The sequence below is a fragment of the Bicyclus anynana genome, chromosome 8 (assembly GCF_947172395.1).
Source record: "Bicyclus anynana chromosome 8, ilBicAnyn1.1, whole genome shotgun sequence".
NCBI classification, from domain to species: domain Eukaryota; kingdom Metazoa; phylum Arthropoda; class Insecta; order Lepidoptera; family Nymphalidae; genus Bicyclus; species Bicyclus anynana.
In genome coordinates, this window is record NC_069090.1 from 15979878 (window position 1) to 16004241 (window position 24364).

Consider the following 24364-nt stretch of genomic DNA (forward strand, 5'->3'; position numbering starts at 1 on the left):
AAAATTTGAAGATAACACAAATGTCAAAAAATTGTTTTTTCTAGTAAGATTTCAATGTCAAAGTGACATTTGATTGAAATGTGTTGCCATAAAATCTCCATCCCCCTCTGTAAATGGAAATATATAAACAATAAAATAAATAAGCCGTTTTGTATTTTTTTATAATTATCTATTAAAAATTAGTGCAAAATCAATTTTATTTTAATTTTACTGGAAACACTGCTGGACTTGACCACACATTGATTTATGATATAATTGATATCTTTTCTTTCATCGATTAACTTTAGTGCTTCGAGACAATCAATATTAAAATATCTATAACGCTTTTTTTATAACCACCAGTGTAGGAAAAGTTACGATGATCAACCCAACAGCAACAGGTTAGAGAATAATAAAAAAAAAAATATTATAAAATGGCATTTATTCATACTCATTCGATATACACTTCACATTGAAATGTGCGTAAGCTTTTATATTACATTCAGGAAATAATTATAATCAAACAACACTTACTACAATATACAAAATTAACATATTTTTAAAAGAAATAGTCTTGTTTTCTTATAATCTTATAAAAATAAGAAATAAACGTTAAATCTATTTTTTTCCATTTTCACCATTCGTAATTTCAGAACGAGCTAATGGATGAAATTTGGTATAGAGATCGATTATCTGGAATAAGACAAATGCTATTGTTTATCCCGATATTCCCACGGAAACCGGATCTGCGCAGAAGAAACTGCGTAAGTAAAAAGATAATAATAACTGTATTAGCTTGAACTAAATTTAGAAAATTATATTGGATTTAATGGATTTCAATTAAAATGCAGACACATATTTGCTTAAAGTAATTAATAGTAATAAATATTATACACCTCATCTGTCATTTACAGATTATTTTTACCATTTTTAGTTACGTTTAAAATAAGTAAAATGTGAAATAAAACAACCTTAGCATGCATCACAGAAATCTAAAACAAGCGAGAAGTGTTTTTTTTAATGTTTAAATAACAAAAATATGCATCGATTATAATCAAAACATTGACAAACAAAGCAAAACTTTATACATCTGAATGTCGGTTATTTTAATTTTAACAGTGATTAAATATAACGAGAATTAAAACTATAATTATTTCCAACTTGACATTTGTAATAAATAATAAATCTCTTATGGCAAGTGGCACCCACATAGACAAGATTATAATTTTTATTTAGGAGGCGATTAGTAATTTATTTTTAACATGTAGAATTACTCGTTTACTATTATTTACTAAGGGCAGTGATTTTAATAATTAGTAGGTAACATTCTTCAGTTATATTTAGTTAAACGTAAGTTAACGTTGAAGAAAATTTTTAATACTCTACATTTTCAAAAGGTCCAAAAGTGTAAGTTCATCCAAATGTCAAATATGTAAGGCACTCTTAGAAGTATTAACTATCGAATATTAAAAAAAATCTTACTTTTCAATAATTTTATAAATACATTAGAACAAAGTTATAAAAATACTGTTCACTTATGAATATTTAGGCTAAATTCAACTTAGTGTATGGCAACACAAATACCAATAGACACTAGACGGGCAATACAAACAGGCTCTATGTAGACAGAGACAATAATATCTCAGATTGAGGTTTGATCCCAAAGATATGCACAACATTCTTTTTATTACCTTAATTTTATTATAAGCTGCCAGGCTGCGAGCGTATTGTTTAAATACATGCAGCATATAATTCTAAAAAAACATAACTTGAACACATTTGAGAAACATTAAGATGTCCCTTAATAATAGTCGATACATAAATAATTTAGATTTAAAGCATATTTAAACAACTCTAATAGTCCTTATTTAAATAAACTCGCACTAATTTACACAAATTACCATTGAAGTAAGTATAAGTAATATGAAACTATTCCTAAAATACTATAATAGGATTATTTTAAAATGGTAATAATTTACACATGACATAAGGACGGCTTTTTAATACTTTTTAAGCCTTAATGCGTTCATTATTTTTATAAAAATTGTAAATAACAAATGCATAATTCTTACAATATAATATTTAATAATTCAGCAGAAACAGACTTGTTGATCTTATAGTTCCAACATTTAATAAAACTAGGTAGCAGTAGCGAAGGATGGAATTTAGATAAAGGAAAGGCGTCCCAAAGAAAAGGAAATTCATATAGCGTGATACAAACTCCGGTTTCTCATAAATTGAGATACAGTACAACAATAAATATGCATAAATTTTTAAAGGTAACCCGGCAGGAATCGGCTCGTATGAACTCTTCGCCGCTGCTAGGTAGTTATGTATTTCAGTTTTTTGTATTAAAGTTGATTTTATTATTCTTAGGCATTGTTTATTTAGTTATAGGTATTTTATATTTTTTGTAGTTACATTCATTGTTTTAAGTATTTTTTTATTATTCTTTGTCGTTTTTTATTTTTAATAACTGTTGTTTGTGACCGTGATGTCACCCTCTTAAAGGTTTCCACTGAAAACCAGTGCTGCAGCTTTATGCTGATTGGGAGACCTTTTTTACCGATGTGGTCAGTGTTTTTTTTGCAATGATGTTAGAAGAAAAATAGAGGTAGATAGGTTATATTTTTTTGTGTGCCAGTTTTATACATCGAATGTGGCTTATGTAACCTATCTACCTCTTTTTTTCTTCTACCATTATTGTTTTTTTTTTTTTTTATAATACTAAAGCTTAGTTTTATTGACCAAATATAAATATGTTTTATTCTTTCTATATAAAATTGGTCTCGATTTTTTTTTAATAAATAGGTGTAGAATGCGCCAAACTTCGAGTCCGATCTGAACACCAGGTGTGATTGAAAAGTAAACGAAAACATGTCCTGGCAAGGTGAATAATATAATAAATGCAGTTCGGCGTGTTGGTGATGCAATGTCAGAACAGACTCGAAGTTTGGCGCATACCTACTATACAATAATGTCGGAAATATTCGACGTAAAATTCATCAGTAAATACGATAATTCATTGTAAAGAATACCACGAAATCACACCTTGAAGGCTAAAATACTTTTGAGTATTAATTGGCTTATTTGCACACAAAATTGACAGCGCGATTTTAAATTTTCAATCTAATTACTTAACATTAAGTGTGTACAAAGAAATTTTAAAGAACGTTTTATATTTGTGTACCTACCTGTAAGATAATACTGATATACCTAAACATTTTCAAGTAGGTACTTTGTAAACTATCATACCTTATGTACCGACCGCACCAAACTTCGAGTCAGCTCTGAACACGAGGCGTATGGTTGTGCAGTAAACAGAAACATACAATAACTGCGAAGTTTGGCGTGTTGCAACTTGCAATGTCGGAGCGGACTCGATATTTGGCGCATGCTATAGCTAGTAGCTACCTTTCAATGTATATTTCTAATTCGCATGTGATAATATATTTTGCAAATAGATGTAAACTACATACTTACAAAAATGTCTAAATACAATATTATACAAAAATAAAAGCTCATGGAACCCTAATAAATTTTTAGTGGTACATACCCTTAATACTTTGAAATACATAAATGACAAATTACGATAATTTGTCGGAATATGCTCAACTACTTACAAACCCATACGGGGCTTTTAATCCTGTGCTTGTTCATAAACTGAGAACCCAAAATGGGTTTAAAACTATTCCAACAAATACACGTGAATTGAATGATTCATCTACTTATTATGTATATTATCTAAACCATTTAAATTATTATAATCGTAGTTTAAATTCTAAAACTCATAGGACCCTTCACAAAAGTTCAATATTTAAAAATATTTTTTACTCCTATAAAAATCTCTCTCTATCTCATGCTTTTGCCCAGCCATGGGACATTGGAGTTAATAATGACGTGCATTTTTGTTTATGTAGTTTGAAAATGTGACGTCCAAAATATGTTGGCAAGCACCCCGCCTATCATGAGGGAGAAGTAAAGTACTACTGCCGCCCACCATAGACGCTTCTCCCATTTTCTCTTCTCCAAGTTCCGGAGAACACCAATGCCCACAAGAAGACCTGCAATGAAATGATCTAATATGAAAAAAATAAACAAAAAACAAAGTTTAGTGGAATCCTGTATTACTGGTTACTGGGTGCAACAGGGTGTAACAGGTAATTATTAAAAATAATATGTTAAGACGTGTTCTCATCATTGTCATAAGCATATTATAATTTATAATTAAAAGCCCAGCAGAGTAATAAAATTGTCAGCCTCGGTGTACGATTTAAAAAACTGAACCAGCACGTCAGTGGCAGTTATGTTGTTAGATGATCGCAAAAAGAAAAATCACTGCCTTTATGTTGAAAAGCTGGTTGCTGATTTGCTTAAACTTAACTGAGAAAGCTACTTCCAAAACCAAATAAATATAAAAGACGTAGTCAGTAGTTATCAGTAGTAGACGTAGAAGAAGTCAATGATATTCAGTAGCCAAGCCAAGCTAAAGAGAATACAGAGACTGGAAACATCTGCTCCCAAGAGCACTATGAAGCCGATTTCTTCTGCAGATCTATCCTGCCAATGTCTATCGCAGCAGCAGGAGTACCAGCAGCTGGAGTTATTTAGTTGCCAAGCTGAAAGTGTTCAGACTCGTACCGGCCACAGCTCCGGCCAAGTGCGCCACGTAGCCGATATTCTGCAGCAGGAACACCAGCAGCTGGAGGTATTCAGTAGCCAAGCTGAAAGTGTTCAGAGACTCGTACCGGCCACAGCTTCGGCCAAGTGCGCCACGTAGCCGATGTTCTGCAGCAGGAACACCAGCAGCTGGAGGTATTCAGTAGCCAAGCTGAAAGTGTTCAGAGACTCGTACCGGCCACAGCTCCGGCCAAGTGCGCCACGTAGCCGATGTTCTGCAGCAGGAACACCAGCAGCTGGAGGTATTCAGTAGCCAAGCTGAAAGTGTTCAGAGACTCGTACCGGCCACAGCTCCGGCCAAGTGCGCCACGTAGCCGATGTTCTGCTGCAGATGGCGCCAGTAGCGGTCGTACACCGCCGTGCCCACATCCACCGCCGCCAGCAGCAGGAACACAAGCAGCTGGATTATTGCGAACTCCATCTCCGCCCAATTCTGAAATACGTAATTTGATCTACATTAGAGAGGTATTAAAAAGAAAATAATATTATGTCTTGTGGTGTTGAGATGTACGTCGACTTCGGCACTCCTTATGTAATTATTTTTCATAATAATTTTATGAAACGCTTTCGAAAAAGCTACAAAGGCACAATACAAACAATGAAGACATTAAGCTACAAAAAGCTCCACGATTTAGTGGTGGATTTTAAAAAGATGGCTGAGCATGGAGAACAACATTACCAGATAAGGTAAGTGTTGACGTGTACAAAGGATTAAGGATCTCTTTAATCATACGAGTACATCCACGTCACGAGTCTCAGGATCTGTTAGGAGTATTTCTTTCTGCTACATAATGGATCCGGCACCCACACAGTGAATATACGGAATGGATTTTTAATCAAAATCAATCCAAAAAAATTACCTGTTCGATTATTCCATGAAATCCATGGAAAGCTCAAATACTTATAAAAAAAGTCACTCACCATAATTATAGTGGCAATGTGTGCAGCAATAAGCGCGTAGACGCCTCCTGACGCTCCGGCCAGATACACTTTTGGATCGGTGAGACTCGTCGCCAACGATCCAGCCGCTACGCCCGCCAAGTACACCAGGACGACTCGCCACCACCGGTGGACCATCTCCAGTGGAACACCGAGGAACAATTGCACCAGCAGATTAACTAGAAGATGAACTACGCTGAAAGGAATGAGGACTATGATCGGTAAATCTTTAAATAAAATCATCATCGCTAATGACCTACTTTTTAGGTTAGGTGGGCTCGGTATGGACATGTTATGCGTAGGGAGGAAAGTCATATTACTAGAAAAATGTTGAATGGGCAAGTGGAAGGACATAAGAGGAGAGGAAGGCCAAAGAAGAGATGACTGGAGTGTGTGAATGAGGACATGCATGTAAAGGGAGTTGAGGATGAGTTGACAAGTAATAGAGACGAATGGAAAATATTGACATATTTTTCCGACCCCACTTAAATGGGATAAGGGAAAGGAGATGATTATGATCAACATTAATGACCCATTATATAATTTAACAGCACAGCTCATTCCTATAAAAAGAGGGCGATTTTGGGTTTAGCGGGTTGTTCCACCTCCCACTAGGCGAACCGATGAAATCAAGCGGGTTACAGGGAGTCCAGGGAGCTGGCGGCTCGAGACCGTTGTGTTTGGGGGTCCATACAAGAGGCCTATGTTTGCAGTTGACGTCCATCGGCTGATAATGATACTGAAGACGAGATGATGGGCTCCGGGTAATTGGGCGCAGGGTGATAATATTAGATTGTGTAAAGATGGTTATCACTATTGGATCGTCGCCAGCGATCCAGCCGGTACGCCCGTCAAGTATACAAGGATTACCACCAACGAGGAATGCACTAACAGATAAATTAGAAGAAGAAGAGTTACGCTGGAAAGAATGAGAGCTGAATCGAATCAAATTCGTTTATTTAATACAGTCAATTTTGAATTTCCGACTCTGCTATATAGCTTATTTTGTCTATTTCCAACTCTACTACATAGGTTAGACCGTTAGACTATGTGTATTATGTGGCTTCGATTTCGGGTCAGGGTGGGTCAGTTGGTGAGCTTTTCTTTCTCCTAAAAAAAAACACGCAGTTAGGACGTTGGTGGTTGACCTCCGTGGCTAACGCACGTCCACTTCCTTATCATTAATAATTGAAAGTGGTCATTAAGGAATTTACCATTATCACCCGAAGGCGCATTAGAGCAGTAAGCTCCCATAATGATGCTGCTATACTTCTGAGCCATATACCCTCTCCTATAAATACGGAGGCTTAGCCCCGTAATGGGCCGTTAAAATATGCTGATAGGTATGATGATGAATGAATCAAGAAAGATTAAATAATGAAAGACTCACCCAACATGAACTAGCATGTATGTAAGGAACCGCCACGCCTCCTGCCTCTTGTGGGGGTTGTATATAAATATCTGAGCGATGGGCCCGGTCGCGTCAGTCTTGCCCTGGGCAGCATCGTAGCAGAACAGCACGATCTCAGCTATTGATATGAGGATCATGCAGATGGCGGGCGGCCAGCAGGAATACTCCTCTTCGTAGGTGCCGTCTGTGTACGTAAATATGGTGGTGCTACGGCTTTGGACTGTATAACGCAACACAATGGAGGGTAGGAAGGGAAAAGGGTAGTTTTTTTTAACAAAATCGATGGCGTTGTTTGTTTACGCAATTATCATGTAGGTATTTTACGGATCAATATAAGTATGTAAAAATCAAATTTATTTTTTTATTTATACAACAATAGTTTATTAATGAAAATAACTTGGTATTATTAGAGTGATTTTATTTATACGCAAATACGTCAAAAGATAAATGGTAAGTAAAATATCAATCAATTAATTAAAACAAGTTTATATTTATTTAATTTCATTTGAATATTATTTGGAACCAATTTTGTTATTCGAATCAACAGACGGTCGATTAGTTCAATAACAATTCATTACGTTGCAGCGAAAATAGTTTCAGAATTATTTTTAAAATAAACATCAACACAGTGTAGTCGCGGAGACGGTCGATTTTTTATTTAATTGCATTTACATTTTTAGTGTTATTTACATGTTTGAGTACGTCATAAATATAGGACGGTTTTATTGTTAACCGTAAAAGGTTATTTCCGATTTAAATTGGTTTAGATTGCCATGTAGAGATGGTTCAGAAATAGACGGCAGTAACGCAAATAGAGCACGCGTAGTAAGAGTGACATTACGGCATATAGGACGCATTAAATTAATTAAATGAACGAATGTTGAAAGAGCAAATTGTAGTTAACAAGGTTATATGGACAGGATTTCACAAATGTGTTTGTAAGACACGAAAATTAGTTTAAATTTGAATTTTTTTTTAACGACATTTTTTGTTTTAGTAGTTTTTAATTACAAAAAAAGTAGTAGTTTTTTTTTTGTTTTCGCGTTCACATATTTAGTTTTAATTTAGGGCATTGGTAACACATAAAGGCAAACAAAACAACAATAGGATGGGAGGAGAAAAAGAAAGAAAAAAAATCGTTAGTATTACATGCGTTTATCTTATAATCTATGTTAAAAAAATAAATCCCCAATATACCCGTAACCAAAATTGAAATCACCATATACGTTAATAATAACAATATTATGTTAAATTGCTTTATTTATTCTACATGAATACACATTTATGCTTAGATTTCATTACAAAACTTAACGGAAATCAGTTTAACATGAAAATGAGTTTATTTACGTTGAGTTTTTTCAAATTAATTTATGCAATTTAAATATTTTTTCTTATTATTTTATTAATGATAAATAATACCTGTAATTGTATAATTGTCATATATAAATAATATACTTTTAACTCAATAAATAAAGAGTCTTACATGAATAAATGTATAATTATGCATTATTCAAAAGCAGCTCTATTAGACAAGCGCCACAACGAACACATAGCAACTACAAGATGAATAATAAATATACAACTTTAACCCTGAGACTTTAGGAATACTTGTAATTGAAAATAACAATGCATTGTTTGCATGATAACATAAGATGAACATGATAAAGTAAGGAAATCATGAAAACATTGTGACATGAATGATAATGGTTAAGGTCAAGGACAACATTGTGTACATAATAATGCAATAACTTGGATAACGGAGCGTAAAATACCTACCTATATCGTACAAACGCTTCCTACTAAACTCTAACACAATTACTTTATTTAGCTTTTTGTGTAATAAATAAAATATTTGAACACATGAAATATTTAACAAATTATTAAATTGGAATAACCTCAGGTGGCGTTATATACTACAAATATAGGGACGATTTCAAAACTCTTTATTACTTTGAGCATTATGTGAGCGTTAGTCGAAATTAAATGAATGTCATACCAAAATAATCAATAAACTTTTTGATGCAATCCAAAACTTTCTTGATATATATTTTTATCACTGTTTCTCTGTCTATTTCACTAGTTAATTTCTTATAACTGTCTATCTGTTTACATGTTTTTAACCACATTTCACTTGGGCCTGGATAAAGTGACACATTTAGAGATACAATTAAAAACACATTTTTAAAACTGATAATTTTATCCATTTGGTGACGTAATGCCATTTACGAGTACTTTTTCTAGGTTAACATACACTTTTGAGAGTCACAATCAGTTTCATGTACGTTCATTATTTTTTATGCCATTACAAGTACTTTATCTCAGTTAATTATTTTTTACAGTAAGTTTTCTCACGGTCCGGGAAGAGAAGGGACGTTATATACGTCCATTCAACAACAAATATTGCAAAATACTATGGTTAACGGCGAGTCAACGCGTTCAAATGCAAGGATTTGTGACGATTAGCGCGCGCAGACCTCTAATGCGTTTAGCTGCAAGCGTAATTGCATTTTCTCGAATAATACATTCGCTAGACAGGAATGCACCATTAAGTTGAATATACTTTCTAGCGCAAATATAAGTATAACCTACGTGTTATGTAAACTTAGCAACTAATAACTTAAATAATTTAATATGAAAGACTTATAACGAAAAAAAAATGTTGTAAACCCCTTTACAAACTAACTGAGTATGAGTTTTAACTCTACACACCACCACTATCTATCATAACACTTTACAATAAACAAATGTGACTTATCAAAGAACTTTGTAATAGTCAATTTGAATGAAAATTATTGAGTTTAATTGAAATTATATAGTATGATGATGTCGAGAAACATAACTTATTGTTATGTTTCTCGACATCATCAAGTTAATTAAAAATATTTTAAATTTATTGTGATCTATCTATTTGTCAATTATAATAATGATTACTATCATCAAAAATGCATCTGTGACCTCTAATTAAAAAAATAATAGCCTTGACCAGCACATTTTCCTTTACGATTCCATCTCGCTAAGCTGACCTCCAATTATTCAGTTGCTATAATAAGCTACAAATTGGACTCGTGTGTCGCAGCAAGCTTTGGGGAAAAATATCAGGTGTAACGACCGACCGTGGCCTTAGGAGATTGAAAAAAATACCGTTATTAATTACTAATTCGGAAGTCGTGGCATAATTAAAGCTGATGGAGTTCAATAATCAATATATAACAATTAACGAAGCCTCAAAGAGAATGTCAGATATGAATTTAATAATTTCAAATCTGTAACACTTTTTTGTAACAGCACATTTCCGAAAGCCGTTGTCTTTTAAAGTTTTTAATATAGATAATAATTATTTATATACTGTTGGTGTGCTAATCCTAGCTTTCACCCCAAACTGCTATGACTTTACAAACTACTCTAGTCGTCATAGAAGTTTTGATGATTATCAGTCAGTGAGTGATGAAATGTATGTTTTTAGATATTAAAAAAATATATAATATTATTTACAGGTACACTTGTAACTTGACGTTTGAAAAGTTATTTTAGTTTCTAAGAGTTATCTAGACCGAATTTACATCTAGAATAATATTACAAAAACATAGTATTTACGAATTGATTTTTTTTTGTGTTTTGTAATATATTTTGTATTTGTATTTGTATTTGACGCCCTACCCCTACCCCTTTATTTTTTTTCTATCATAAGAACCTTCTCCTGAGAATAACATACACATCAAACAAAATAGTGAAATTGGTCCAGCCGTTTAGGCGTGATGGCGTAACCAACGGATATATGGATTCATTTTTATATAATATAGATTAACATTGTTAAAAAATTTTAAAAAGGACATATATCTATCTCTATCATTTAAAATAAATGATAGAGATAGTAAAAATACGACGAAACGCTTGGAGCTAGGTATGTAGTGCCCTGCGCTTCCATTGCTTCATTAGATATCATAAACTTATCAGTAAACGTCTAAAAAAATAAAAGAGAACATCAATCAAAAGTCTAGTCTAATAGTTTTTAAAATAACGATAAGAGTATAAATGTGAGGTCATCTCCTAAACTATGATGATCTATTTTATGATTACAAACGGTAGGTACTTTTTGTTTTGAATTCTTCATTCATTACGCTTGAGTGTAGGAGATAATAACTAAACTAACGAAACGTGACTACTGACTATTGACTAATAACATACATAAAAATTCTAAGGCTTTCCGTCTAGCGATACAATAACAAAACCTAATAATAATAAATACATATTAGCCGTTTCCACACCAAGCTAGCAAATACAAGAATTTGAAAAGGCATGATAAAAGAAGAGTAGGCAATGCAAAATATTTTTATTACATGACTTTCGGTTAGTTCACACTATTCTGAATCTGAATGAACTGATTTTGATGGTGGTAGATAGAGGATTATATAACTAATAAGTTATATTTTCCTTTAAAGCTTGATACCTGCGAGAAAATCATTAGGTGAGTACATTCTTGTACCTAATAAGTATGGTAAATGTTAGGTGAAACATCTAAAACATTTTAAAAAAAAAAAATAACAACATATTGTACTTATTATACAATATTTTTAACAATCCCAAAAGCAAAAATAATTATAATAATTAATATCAGCTGCAGTACTAAAAATGCATGTTTTGGCGATGCTGTGCGCTTGGTGTGTACACGGCTACTGAATAATGTAGTCCAATTTACATTTAATAATTAGCTTTACTTGCATAATAGTTCGACTAGCAGAATGAGGAAACCAGCCCCATTACCCACGTCTCGGTGGAACTGTTTGTGTCGATCTCGTCACTTGCACCGGCAGCCTTTGTGTGACTAGCTCTTGGACTATAAGCAAGTGTTTCGAAGTGGCTTCAATTCGGACGGGATTTATTCGTCTGTTTGACCTTTTGCTTCGCCTATAAACTAAAATAAAAATTGCGTGATTCATTGTAGGTGACCCTTATTAGGGTACCGTTACCGAGGGGTACAATGGGACCTTATTAAGACTTACGGCCTTATCACACTAGCGGTTTGCCAGCGGATACTCCTCATTCTAGCGAATGCTTTTCAAAATCCGCATATTTGAAATTGATGTTGATATGTATCACCATATTCTACGTATTAACATTTTTATTACTTCGCGCGGTTGACCCGCGTGGTTTCCGTTCCCGTAGGAATACAGGATAATATATAGCCTATAGCCTTCCTCGATAAATGGGCTATCTAACACTGAAAGAATTTTTCAAATCGGACCAGTAGTTCCAGAGATTAGCGCGTTCAATCAAACAAACAAACAAACTCTTCAGCTTTATAATATTATATTAGTATAGATAATTATTTGTAATTCGATAAAAAAAATTAAAATCACTTAAATTATAGTTAGGGGGGATAGTGGGGCCCACAGGCGAAGATTGCTTAGGGCAATCAAGTTACCTCAATCCGGCACTGGTCGTGCCCAAGTTTTACTACAAACCTATAGTAAGGTGGGTATATCTCGTTTTTTTTTTTAATAAGTATGTGAAATTCGTTATCAGTGATAAGTAATGCTCAACAAGGGCAGGTATAACACAATGTATCTGGTGATTCACTACAATCGAACGCTGAAGGCCAAGCGATAATACCTACATTTTCATTAATATAAATACGAGTATGTTTCAATTATTATTAATCATAAAAATCATAAAAATAAACATGTACTTCATTATAATAATGTGAGTTGGTTTGTATGCTACGCTTTCAAACTAAAACTAATAAACCGATTATTAACAAGTCTTTCACGAATGGTAACCTCATTATCAGCGAGTAACGTCGGCTACATGCTATACATGTATTCCCAAGGTGCTGAAGAAACCGCGGGGTCCCGAAAGTTAAGTAAAAAATTTATGTTACGATAGAAAATAGTTCTTGATTCGTCCCATCGCAGCGAAATACAGCGATATTTTCGATTACGCCGCTACGTGATGATCATGATGGATCTTAAACCCACATAAGTTAAGCCACAGAAAACATATGTATCTACAAAGTTAAGCCGTTGCCTATAACAAGGGTTGTCAACCGTTATCGGGGAATGATTCTCATTAGGTATCCCTAGGCGATCACTAGAGGCATAATGCAATGGCCGCACAGGCGAGTTTTGTCTGAAATTCATGGGTCTAGTAAAATGTGCTAAGGGTCACCTAGAGGGTTTCAGCGGAAAAGTGTCACAAAATCCATCTCAAGCCCTCGTAACTCGAGTATCTCAGAAAAACAAAAAAGAAAAACCGTTGCCAACCCTATTGATTGTATAGTATTTGGTGTAGATTTATTTATAGTTATTGAAGCAAATTGTTTTCTTTTGCTCAAAATGTATATTCTTCTGAGATTATAATACAAATTAAAATACATAATATGATTTTAAAATTCTTCACAGTCTTTTTAATAACACTCACTTCGTTCGTTCTATAAAATTCACCTGAGTTTTAAAAACCTTCATTATGCACAGCATACCCTTTAATAATAATAAAGCAATATACAATATTCGCTTAGTAAATAAAAGCAACATAGATGACAGTACGGACGACACAAAAAATGAAATTTTGAAAAAAAATATGTTGATGATATTACAAATCACCCTGAGATGAATTGGTGGGGTGGTCTGTAACACACACTGAGTAATAAAATAAAAAATCCAATGAAAAACCAACGACACAAAAATAAAAAAAAAATAAAACAATGTACCGCCATCTGTAGAAGACACCGCGCGGAATCCTGTCCACCTGCTGTCTACCAAACAAAATTAGTCTTTATATACATGTACGGTAGATACAATATGCTTCGTTAACTGTACAGCTTACTTCACAAAAGTTGAAAGAGTTCCCTTGAAAGTACAAGCTGCATACCCAGAGGTCTAAGATTCGGCATTGGGGATGATGACTAGGTTTAAATATATTGATTTTTATGAGACATTCGGGTAAATAAAGTCAATATTAACTAATTAATATGTTAAATGTTCGCAAAATAAAGAAGATTATAAAATTTTAACATCTATTAAAATTATTTTATCGTAAGTAGATGAAAATGCATACATTTTTAGCTTCCTTACATTAAACGAGACATTTCAATACATGAACTATTAACATAAACGCACAAATAACAAAAATATTTGTAATTTTGTTTGAATGCCCATACAAATCTAACGAACAGCGAATCAACGACGTCACTAATTTGTGCCATTTTGTATGGACCGTTTTTCATTGATCCGCGACAGCACCCCAAATCTGACCTCTTCAATCCCTGTAGCTACGGAAGTAATAATCGCAGATATCCTGTTACTTTTGAAAAATTGCTTTACTATTATAGGCGTATATAGCGCGGGAGCCGGGTGGGCCGTGCCCACCCTAGGAAATAATTGTAGATTATTTCCTAGGGTGTCTGTTTACCATTGGCATACTCCTAATTTATATAGGTACAATTTAAAAACTGTCATCATCCCAGCATCAAATATCATCTGTTATTTATTATTGATAATAAATAAATGACAGATAGTTAATCCATCAGACCATACTTAAGCGAATTAATAAAATGTAAAACCCTACTTGGAGAGTGACAAGGCAGACCATTTCAACTTTTGTTACGTAATACGTAGGCTACGTGCTTTATACAATCAGATCACACTATAGACATTTTTTTCCAGATTCGCTTAAAAGAGAATTTGTTTAAGGCAGACTACTAATCGAAATACGCGACAACGTATCAGCCATATTCGAGAGAACGCGGGTCAGTAACTTCATCTATCCATTTAAAAGGATATTCAAGATCTACATTTAAATATCTACATCTTTTCCTTGTTTTTTGATGCAATTACCGGCGAAAGAATGGGCGTATCTCGATTCTGTGACTCGAACACCGGACAAAATTTAAAATAACACAAAATTCACAAATATTAATGGGTTTTTACGTGTCAAATGTTACTTAATAGCCTTAATTCTGCTTTTGTGATAGTGTGGTAAATATGCGTATTTATCTAACCAAATTAGTACTAAGCGACAGTTTGTCTAGTGGCATATCGATAATGTGATCTTTGGGCGAAACAAAACAGTTCTGAAAATAAATAAAACTCAATAAACTTAACCTCTAGACACTTAACTCGGTATAAAGTTAACTTAAAATGTCAATTGTTAATTTTAAAATGAATCGTTTCCTTGCGCCCAACACTAACTGAAAATTTTGCATCATTCACACTTATTAATTTATTATGAAACGCGGCTAAACTGATCAGTTTGGATCGTGCCGCGTCGCAAGAACCAGCTCATGACTAAGGGCCCCGTATGGTTCGAAACTAGTCGGTCATATTATATTAGCCGTGTTTCATAATAAATTAATATGATACTTAGTTATATTCTAAAATCATTCACATTACACATGCTAGACTATGTAAGGAAATATTTTTACATTATCTAAGTAAATTACTTCATAAAAATTAATTAAAAATGAATTACTGTTGTGCTGACGTTCATAGGAATCTTGTGATGTTACTTTACTACTACCACAGCCAAATTTAATAACTACATAACTCAACCGATAGTAGAGGAAAATATACGACTAGAGTCACACTATAAACATGCTTCAAATACGGACTGCGACTTACGAGTATGTCTGACTATCGCATGCTCTAGTTCTAATATCATCGCATACAAAAGCACTCACCAATAGTATCGACCGGACTTCTGTGAGGTATTATCGAATGGACATATCTGGCGACGAAGTGACCGAACACCGCCTTCAGGTCCGGGTTCTGCATCATGGCGACGAACTCCGCGAAGTCCAGGTACCCCGAGTTGTCCCGGTCGGCCAGCGCCATGATCTTGTCGACCACATTGTCCGGGAGATCGTGGTCGTATTCTCGGGACTCGATTATTTCTTTTAATTCGACATATGATATTCGTCCGTCGTGATCTCGGTCGTACTGGAAAGAGAGAAAACGGTTGCCATATGCTTCATCATTATCAACCCATATTCGGGTCACTGCTGAGTGTCTCCTCTCAGAATGACAATTGCGGATTGGCACACACGCAGAGAATTAAGAAAATTCTCTGGTATGCGGGTTTCCTCACGGTGCTTTTCGTTTACCATTTGAGACACATGATATTTAATTTCTTAAAATACACACAACTGAAAAGTTGGAGGTGCACCCACCCTCCGGAATCGAAGGCAGAGGTCATATCCACTGGGCTCTCACGGCTCTCATCTCATCGGCCATATGATTATATGAAGGGATATGGACGATGGAGAGCTTTGACCCACCAGGCTGATCCGATGTGGGTTGGCGGCTTTTACTGAAAGTTCTTATGAAGGCTTAGGATTTAGCGACCGTTATCAGGGATTTCTCGTAATGACACTATATACAGAGACGAACGCCTAAGGGTGAGGCCAAACGAGCGTAATTTTGTGAGTTGTCAGTCGCGTAATTTCGGTCGCAGAAATTCGCGAGTAAGTCGGAACACATTTTACGACTTTTGTATGGAACCTAATGCAACAGAAATTACGCGACTGACGACTCACAAAATTACGCTCGTTTGACCTCACCCTTAGGCGTTCGTCTCTGATAGTATCATTACGAGAGAATCGACGTGGCACATGGCTACAGGCCCTTGTAATCCATCAATGGGCTTGTACTAGACCAACGAGGCACTTTTAACTATAAAATCTAATATTATAAAGCTGAAGAGTTTGTTTGTTTGTTTGTTTGTTTGTTTGATTGAACGCGCTAAACTCAGGAACTACTGGTTCGATTTGAAAAATTCTTTCAATGTTAGATAGCCCATTTATCGAGGAAGGCTATAGGCTATATATTATCCCCGTATTCCTACGGGAACGGGAACCACGCGGGTGAAACCGCGCGGCGTCAGCTAGTATAATATAAAAATATAAAAAATTGTTGAAAACTAACAAAATGTGTGTGAATCGTGCCGCACAAAGTAAGTAGGTATAAATAACGCATTAGGTCAGAGCAAAAACGGATGAGTTACCCTACTAACTCACTTTGTAGCCAATATTTGAACTGTACATACCCGCAAGCCCGCACCTACCGTACAGACAGCCAGAATTACCGTTATCATTAGCGGATATATACGAATTATCTACAGATTCGGTAGAATCTTGTACGTATTTCATAGAATTTCTTCCATGTCATAATACGACTAGGTACGTAGATGGTATATTAAAGAAACAAGTTAAAATTAACAATGGAAGCCCCCATGAAATTTAAGTTACTAGGGTGAGGTGAAAAGTTCTCGGCCTGACACAGATAGAGCGTTCCAAGTAGGAAAAATGTATTTTTCCTGTCTAGATGCACGTCTTATTAGTTCGTATAGCAAGTTTCAACTTGTTCTATCAAGTAGTTCGCTCATGAGAATTTTTATAGTAGACGACTTTACTGCATTGTATTGCATTGCATTGTATTGCATTGTATAAAATTGTTTGTTTTGGATGGACTCGGTTTGGATTTTCCTAAGAAAATTCATCTGAAGTTGATAAAAGTGTACGGGGATTCTGTTCCTTCCACGTCAACCGTTAAAAAGTGGGCAGCAAAATGTAAACGTAGTCCCAGGTCCCTTAAAGGCGTTCCACGTGAAGGACGGTCAAAACAGCAACCACACCGGAAATCATCGGAAAAGTGCATAAAATCGTTTGGACGAAAGGCGAGTGAATGTGAGAGAGATAGCTGAGGCAGTGGGGAAATTGGAAAAAAGAATGCAAAACATCTTGCACGAAGAATTAGGGATGAGAAAGCTTTTCGCAAGATAGGTGCCGCATTTGCTGACTGTGGATTCAAAACAAGTGCGTAAACGATTGTCGCAAGAACATTTGGACAGATTCAAGAGGGATCCGACCGATTTGTTCGGCGATTTGTAACTATGGATGAGACTTGGCCCCATCACTATACACCAGGAACGAAACAGCAGTCGAAGCAGTGGGTGGAAGCCGGTGGCTCAGCGCCAAAGAAAGCGAAGTCAATCGCATTTGCCAGTAAGGTCATAGCCAACGATTTTTGGTTTGCGAAAGGGATCCTGTTGGTGATTATCTTGATAAAGGCAGAACAATACACAGGTGAATATTACTTCAACGTTCTTGACCGACTGGATGCCAAAATTCGCCAGAAGAGGCCTGGCATGAAGAAAAAAGTCATCTTCCATCACGACAACGCGCCTGTAAACAAGGTCATGTTGGCAATGGGAACTGCGGGATTTAAAGTATGATTTGCTCAGTTATCCCCCCTATTCCCAAGTTTTGACGCCATCTGACTATCACCTCTTCCCAAACTTGAAGAAATTTGTTTCTGGAAAGCGCTTCGCGGCCAACGAAGAAGTTGCTAAAGCATGTAGATGGACATTTTCACAGCTTTCCAGAATATCACTTCCGGTAAGGATACTCCTGTTAGAGTAACGCTGGACCAAGTGTATTGAAGTCAAGGAGGACTGTGTAGAAAAATAAAATCATTTTTAAACTAAAAATCACAGTCTTATATTGTCAGCCCGAGAACTTTTCACCCCATCCTCGTATTTCAAGTACAACAGTTTTTGATATTCAGCAATGTTAATGTTTACGTGCTCAAAATGTAAATAACATTCCACCACATAATGACGGTTGGTCGTACATAATGTATTCGCGGTTTCCCCCAATAACCAGTTATGACAATTTTTACGACATCTTGATGGACATGAGCAACAGTCATCATTTTTATTAATGACAACTTTTTGGCCTTGGAATCAATTATGGGTATTGCAAACTCTACTCGTATGTCGGGTGTCTTTTTCACGTGTAGATATAGCTACAGTATAAAACACGTACATTTTTCAGGTTCTTATTATTTTGTAGATTATGAAACGGTAGCATAATAATAAATTTTTAAATATATTCAGAGATGTCTCCCTGCAAACTCACAAAGTCTCAAACTTTACTCTTTTTCTTCTTAATATTATAAATTGCGTGTCACGTTGTTTTTCCGCGAAGGACTCATAAACTATTTAATTATTTTTAAGCAAATTTGCAAATTGTGTGCAGTTTGATCCAACTCGAAAGCTAGCTTACATCTCAAATTGTGGAGAAGGGTAGATTCATCATCATCATCATCATCATCATCATCATCATCATCATCATCATCATCATCATCATCATTATTTTTTTTTATTCTTTACAAGTTAGCCCTTGACTACAATATCACCTGATGGTAATGCAAACTAAGATCGAGCGGACTAAATTTTTAGGAGGAGGATTTACTGTTCAAAAACAAGCCAGCTGGGTTAAATACTCGCTGTTCGGCTGTTGCATTGTCAGAACAGAGGTAAACTTTAGTAGGTACTTAATGCAAGAAGATAAAGCAGAAGATAAACTCAGGGGCGTAACTACCGCGATATCAGCTGTATCAATGATACGGGGCCCCCAGACTACAGGGGCCCCTTATGTTGAAAGAAAAAAAAACATACATACAGCCGAACGTAGAACCTCCTCCTTTTTGGAAGTCAGTTAAAAATTGTAAAATTTAATCTACAATTTCACTTAATTCCTTACTAATTAAACGTGCGCCCAAAAGTTGGAAACATCCTACATATTCATTGTCATATTATATATTTTAAACAAGCATTTTTGTTTCCTTTGTGAGAAATCTTTACCCTTCATAAATTGGGCCCCTCAACTAATTTTGATACGGGGCCCCTTCAAGGCACGTTGCACTATGATCTATTTATATTTCAGATGTAAATTAAATTCCCGGAGCACTATTTGATGACTAACCCATCTTCCTGGCACTTCTAGGAGCTACATATCCCATTACCTACCCGTATTATTGTCTCATACGAGTGACTCACTCCAATATTGGTAATTGTAATTGGTAGTTCGACATCGATCATTGTAACTGTTTCCAGACCATGACGTGGTGCCGAAATTAACCGCGCTAATCAATGTAGAGCGACTCACTGCAAACATTCTTAGTATGAGTTTATCATGAATTTTTAACCCTGTACCAAGCCATGAGGACTGCGGTACGTACGAAAGTTTTGAATATGGTTTTGATCTTTGAAATAATTTAAAATATTTACTTATTTTATAAATATAATCTTTTTAACGAAAAAATTTAACTGACTTCAAAATCACAAAAATAATCTAAAAAAAGCGAGAAATAACATCGTATGTAACACATTCTGATCACTTTGAAGGCGGTGCCAAGCCGGTGGCGTATTAATGAAAGTTACCTTAGAATGGACCTGTGCCCACCCTAGCGTTCTGGGCTTCCAATATGGAATTATATTATGATACTAATAATAGACTTGATATCGGAGGCCGGGCCTATCATAAGGAATAACAATAATCCTAGATACGCCAATGTTAATAGTTTATTTAGCCTAACCATGATGCAACACAAACAAAGAATAATCATTAGCGGGTAGTAAAATAAACAACATAATTATTGTGTGAGTGTTCCGTAATTAGTGAGAGATTTTTGTTTTATTCTATACAAGTTAGCCCTTGACTACAATCTCACCTGATGGTAAATGATGATGCAGATGATGGAAGCGGGCTAACTTGTTATATAAAATTATATTTATTATTTATTACGGGATATTAAATACTATGGGCAGTGACTGGGACGCACTTCGTTCGTTTTATAAAATGTACTTGCGTTTTAATAATTATTATTAACCAATAGTATACCAAAGCTATGTTATTTATGTAGGAGTCAGGTTCAGGCTGACTACGTCCAGTGTCTTAAATGTCGAGCGTGGTAATGTGTCTAGTAAGGCGTTACCATAATAATTGGCTATATTTTATTTCTGTAATCCTATAGAAATGGGAACTACGCAAATGAAACTGAGGGACGTCTGCTAGTAAACAAAGTAAATGCAACACCATTTACTCATATCAGAAATCAACAGTTCATTCAGTGAACCATCAAGTGATATCAAACAATGTTAATTGAATGAAAACAAAAATGCATGCACAATGAGCAATTCCCAAGTAGGTATTTCTGATAGTATCCAATAAAATGCCTCCAATGCTATTTTTTATGTAAACATTTAGTGTTTGGCAGTCAGCCAAGCAGAGCTAAAATAACTAGACTGAATGAATGAATGTTGTACTCCTATGTTGTAATATGGATTTATTACTTTTTTGTTGATAGCCAACAATCATTACTGTTTCTTCAATAGGGTCACACATTAGGAGCCTCACATGAAATTTTCATATAAAATATGAAGAAACTTTTTCATTTTCTCCCTGAAGGGCAGAAAACAATTATTTAAGTTTCAGCCGAAGCTCAATCCACTATTTCACTGTTACTTATTTATATGTATGCATATTGATGTCTTGATGTTATTTATTCCCTCAGTGGTCCAGTGGTTAGCCTATGGTTTTGGATCATGAGGTCCCAAGTTCAAGGGTTGGATGAAGCTGTGGAGGGTGCTTGTCTTGCTTCTAATAAATTTTCAGTAAAAATTCTGAGCACAGAGAGTAAAAGTCTGTAGTACTATACCACATGCCACAAAGAGTATAATAAGCTATCTATCCTGGTCATCATCATCAACACCTGATAGGTATTGTTTACCAACATTGGTGTGTGTGCAGCATGTTGGTTTTTAACTCCATATCCTCTCCTTAAGGGTGAGAGGCTTGGCCATGAAGTTTCAAATGGGCTATTATTAATGTCATTATTATATAGTTGTTATCAATCATACTAATATCATAAATGTGTGTACTTAATATAAAGCACATATTATGTAAAATTTTGATAAGATCAGAATCAGAAGAGCAGTTAAAAGTTGCCTAAAACTGTACCACAACATAGGTCATACCCGTGCAAAATTAGCATTATTTCCTTAACAGTACAAATTTATTGTGTTTATATGTGACCTTTAAGTAGTCAATATCAATTTGGTTTTACCTTAATCTACAAATCGTAGTATAAGATTGTTAGGGTTTATCCTGTATATTTTATCTACACTTATAATAAAACTGTAACAGGTAAAATTCTGTACATTTAAGATATTTTAAAAAATTTTAGTTCAAAAATATATTTTTTCTTAATTTTATGTCTGTCTGTCTGGCATCATGCTGAAACTACTGAATTAATTTAAATGAAACTTGGCACGATCTGAGACCTAGAAGATGAGATATAGAAGGTCATAGGATACTTTTAATCACTAAAACTTAATCAGAAAGGGTTGAATGTTTGTATGGAATTTTCTTCAATTTTTGTGTTACATTTGTAACAATTTGTATACATACTGTACTACCAAAGAAATAAGTACTAATAAACATATTGTCATTCAAGATTTTTCAAAATTCTACCCCTAAATAGTTAAAAAGGGGTTTTTGTTTATTTAATATGAAATTTTCAAGCGAAACATGAACAATTTATATTAAAAAAACTTCAGTTATAGTTTTCTAAAATTATTAGTGAACTATTTATTATACACAACATATTATGCAAAAATATAAATAGAAGAGGGTTGAAAGTTTATATGGATTTTCTGGCAGACAAAGTCAGCTAGTATAAATAAAACTATGAGTTGATAACATGTAAACATTAATGATAATGTATAAGGAAAGAGAAGGTGTGTTTTACCTGTACGTTAGTCATAAGAATGTTACAGTGAGTCATATGAGTTGTAGTAAGTAATGTAATCCATCAGAGACGTGCACATGGATTTGAGACAAATATCTTAGCAGTCTATGGATTCAGTGTGGGTGCTAGGCCCATCATGTGGTAAAGAGAAAATCTCTGAGCAGAGCCCTGGACTTGTGACTAATGGGTGTAGGGTTAAGGACATTCTTGACAGTTAACTAATGCTACCTAGCAAAATTTGGTAAGATCCTACTAGAGCAGCTTTGAATACCCATTCAAATATAGAACTTGCTGCAGTTCTAGAGAGGCCAAGGTCTTTAAGCAAGTTATATAAAGATTTTCGTGGTAATCCTCTCGCACATACAACATACAATTTGTACTCCAATATATGCTTGCATTGGGGCTTCAGGTAGACCCAGTGCAGGTGCTGAAACCATCACATGGTAGAGAGAAAAACTCAGAGCAGAGTCCTCAACTTGTGACTACAGGACGTAGGGTTAAGGAATTGCTTGACAATCAATCAACCACAATTACATTCTTAAACCATGCCTGAATTAATTCCAGTAAATTATATGGTACACTACAGGATGCCCGTTACTTTGTCTGCGTGAAACACTACCTCTACCCTATCCCACCCTTTAGGTTAGGGTTAGAGTCTATCTCCTGGTCCTAAGCTACCTCCAGCCGTTCTATAGTTATAATTAGTATCACTAACGCGACTTCCTTTGAGGTAGGTTTTTTTTTATAATATATACCTAGGTACAAAGTGAGATTTGAATCTTGGACGACTGCGAAAAAGTTCAATAAAAGACTCTGGATAAGTGTGAAAGTAGTGGTCCATGAAAAATGATAAGAAAGAAGTTTTTTTAAATAATTTTTTTTTTGTTTACTAAATATAATACTTATTAAATATTAATAAATAAAAAATAATCTTCTATAGTATTACTAAAATTCCCATTTCCATTAGTCTGAGTCTATCAGACTAACGGGATTGAGAATATTAGTAATATTTCTCCAGCAGCCGGGGATCGAATCCCTGACCCCTTGGGGTCAAATTAAGAGAATCGAAAGTGGAACATCTCACATAAAGGCCATATACCGTTACAGGTTTTATAAAACACCATTTATACACAATATTCATGAAAATTCAGGCTGACTTTCACTTACAAACGCTGAGGCAACATTGTAAACAACGCGTAACTACCGATAAACTATTCGATTTACGACTATCCAAATATTTAATCTAGGACAATCAAAAACAAATACCTTAGTAAATATTCTTCTCCAGTAAAGATCTGATCTCGTAGGTGTGAGAGGTATAGAGACCGTTGTTTCACGTCCCGACGGCATTTTTCATAAACTTATTTCCGTTTTTATTTATAATTAATAACACTTTTAATTAACATTTAAATATATCTTAGCACATAATCACACATCTGTTTTAACTTTTAACGGAACGTTGATGGTATCTCATGATGTATTTATTGCTAATACACGATAAGATAACGATTATGATTATCCCGATGTATTGTTTTCTTCGTATTTATTAAATTAAAATGTCATAAACACGCAACCACCTCGAGTTCGAAATGTTTGGCATCTGAATGAATTTATGTATGATTGAGCAATTCGAATGTTTAAATGTCAACTAATGTCAACCCAAAGATGTCGAAAAATTTTGAATGGTGAATGGTTTTATTTTTCCATTTTTAACAATGATTTAACAATGCCAATGTTTTTCTGTGTTCAAGAGAAATACAACGTGAAG

At 34.8% G+C, this 24364-nt stretch overlaps 1 protein-coding gene across 6 annotated transcripts; it reads right to left on the reverse strand.

The window, feature by feature from the left end:
* Nucleotides 1-2708: 2708 nt before the first annotated feature.
* LOC112045926 (rhomboid-related protein 2) lies at nucleotides 2709-24210 on the reverse strand. Of its 6 annotated transcripts, none has more exons than XM_024082320.2 (7): nucleotides 23863-24210; nucleotides 15684-15942; nucleotides 13716-13760; nucleotides 6989-7193; nucleotides 5581-5794; nucleotides 4942-5092; nucleotides 2709-4043 (listed from the first exon to the last, which is right to left on the reverse strand). In XM_024082320.2, exons 1-7 carry the CDS (start codon nucleotides 23944-23946, stop codon nucleotides 3892-3894), a joined length of 1110 nt encoding a protein of 369 aa, XP_023938088.1. In that variant the 5' UTR covers nucleotides 23947-24210; the 3' UTR covers nucleotides 2709-3891. The 6 variants fall into 6 exon arrangements, with proteins under 6 accessions (XP_023938088.1, XP_023938085.1, XP_023938089.1 ...); XM_024082317.2 differs by having other exon boundaries at nucleotides 6989-7229; XM_024082321.2 differs by lacking the exon at nucleotides 13716-13760 and having other exon boundaries at nucleotides 6989-7229.
* Nucleotides 24211-24364: the final 154 nt, after the last annotated feature.

Bases quoted from the DNA above. Each gene is read 5' to 3' on its own strand.
- LOC112045926 (XM_024082317.2), bottom strand. From the start codon at position 23,946: ATGCCGTCGGGACGTGAAACAACGGTCTCTATACCTCTCACACCTACG. The intron at 5,093-5,580 runs GTGAGTGACTTT...TACGTATTTCAG, and splicing joins ACATTGCCACTATAATTATG to AATTGGGCGGAGATGGAGTT. The intron at 4,044-4,941 runs GTACGAGTCTCT...ATTTCATTGCAG, and splicing joins CTTGGCCGGAGCTGTGGCCG to GTCTTCTTGTGGGCATTGGT.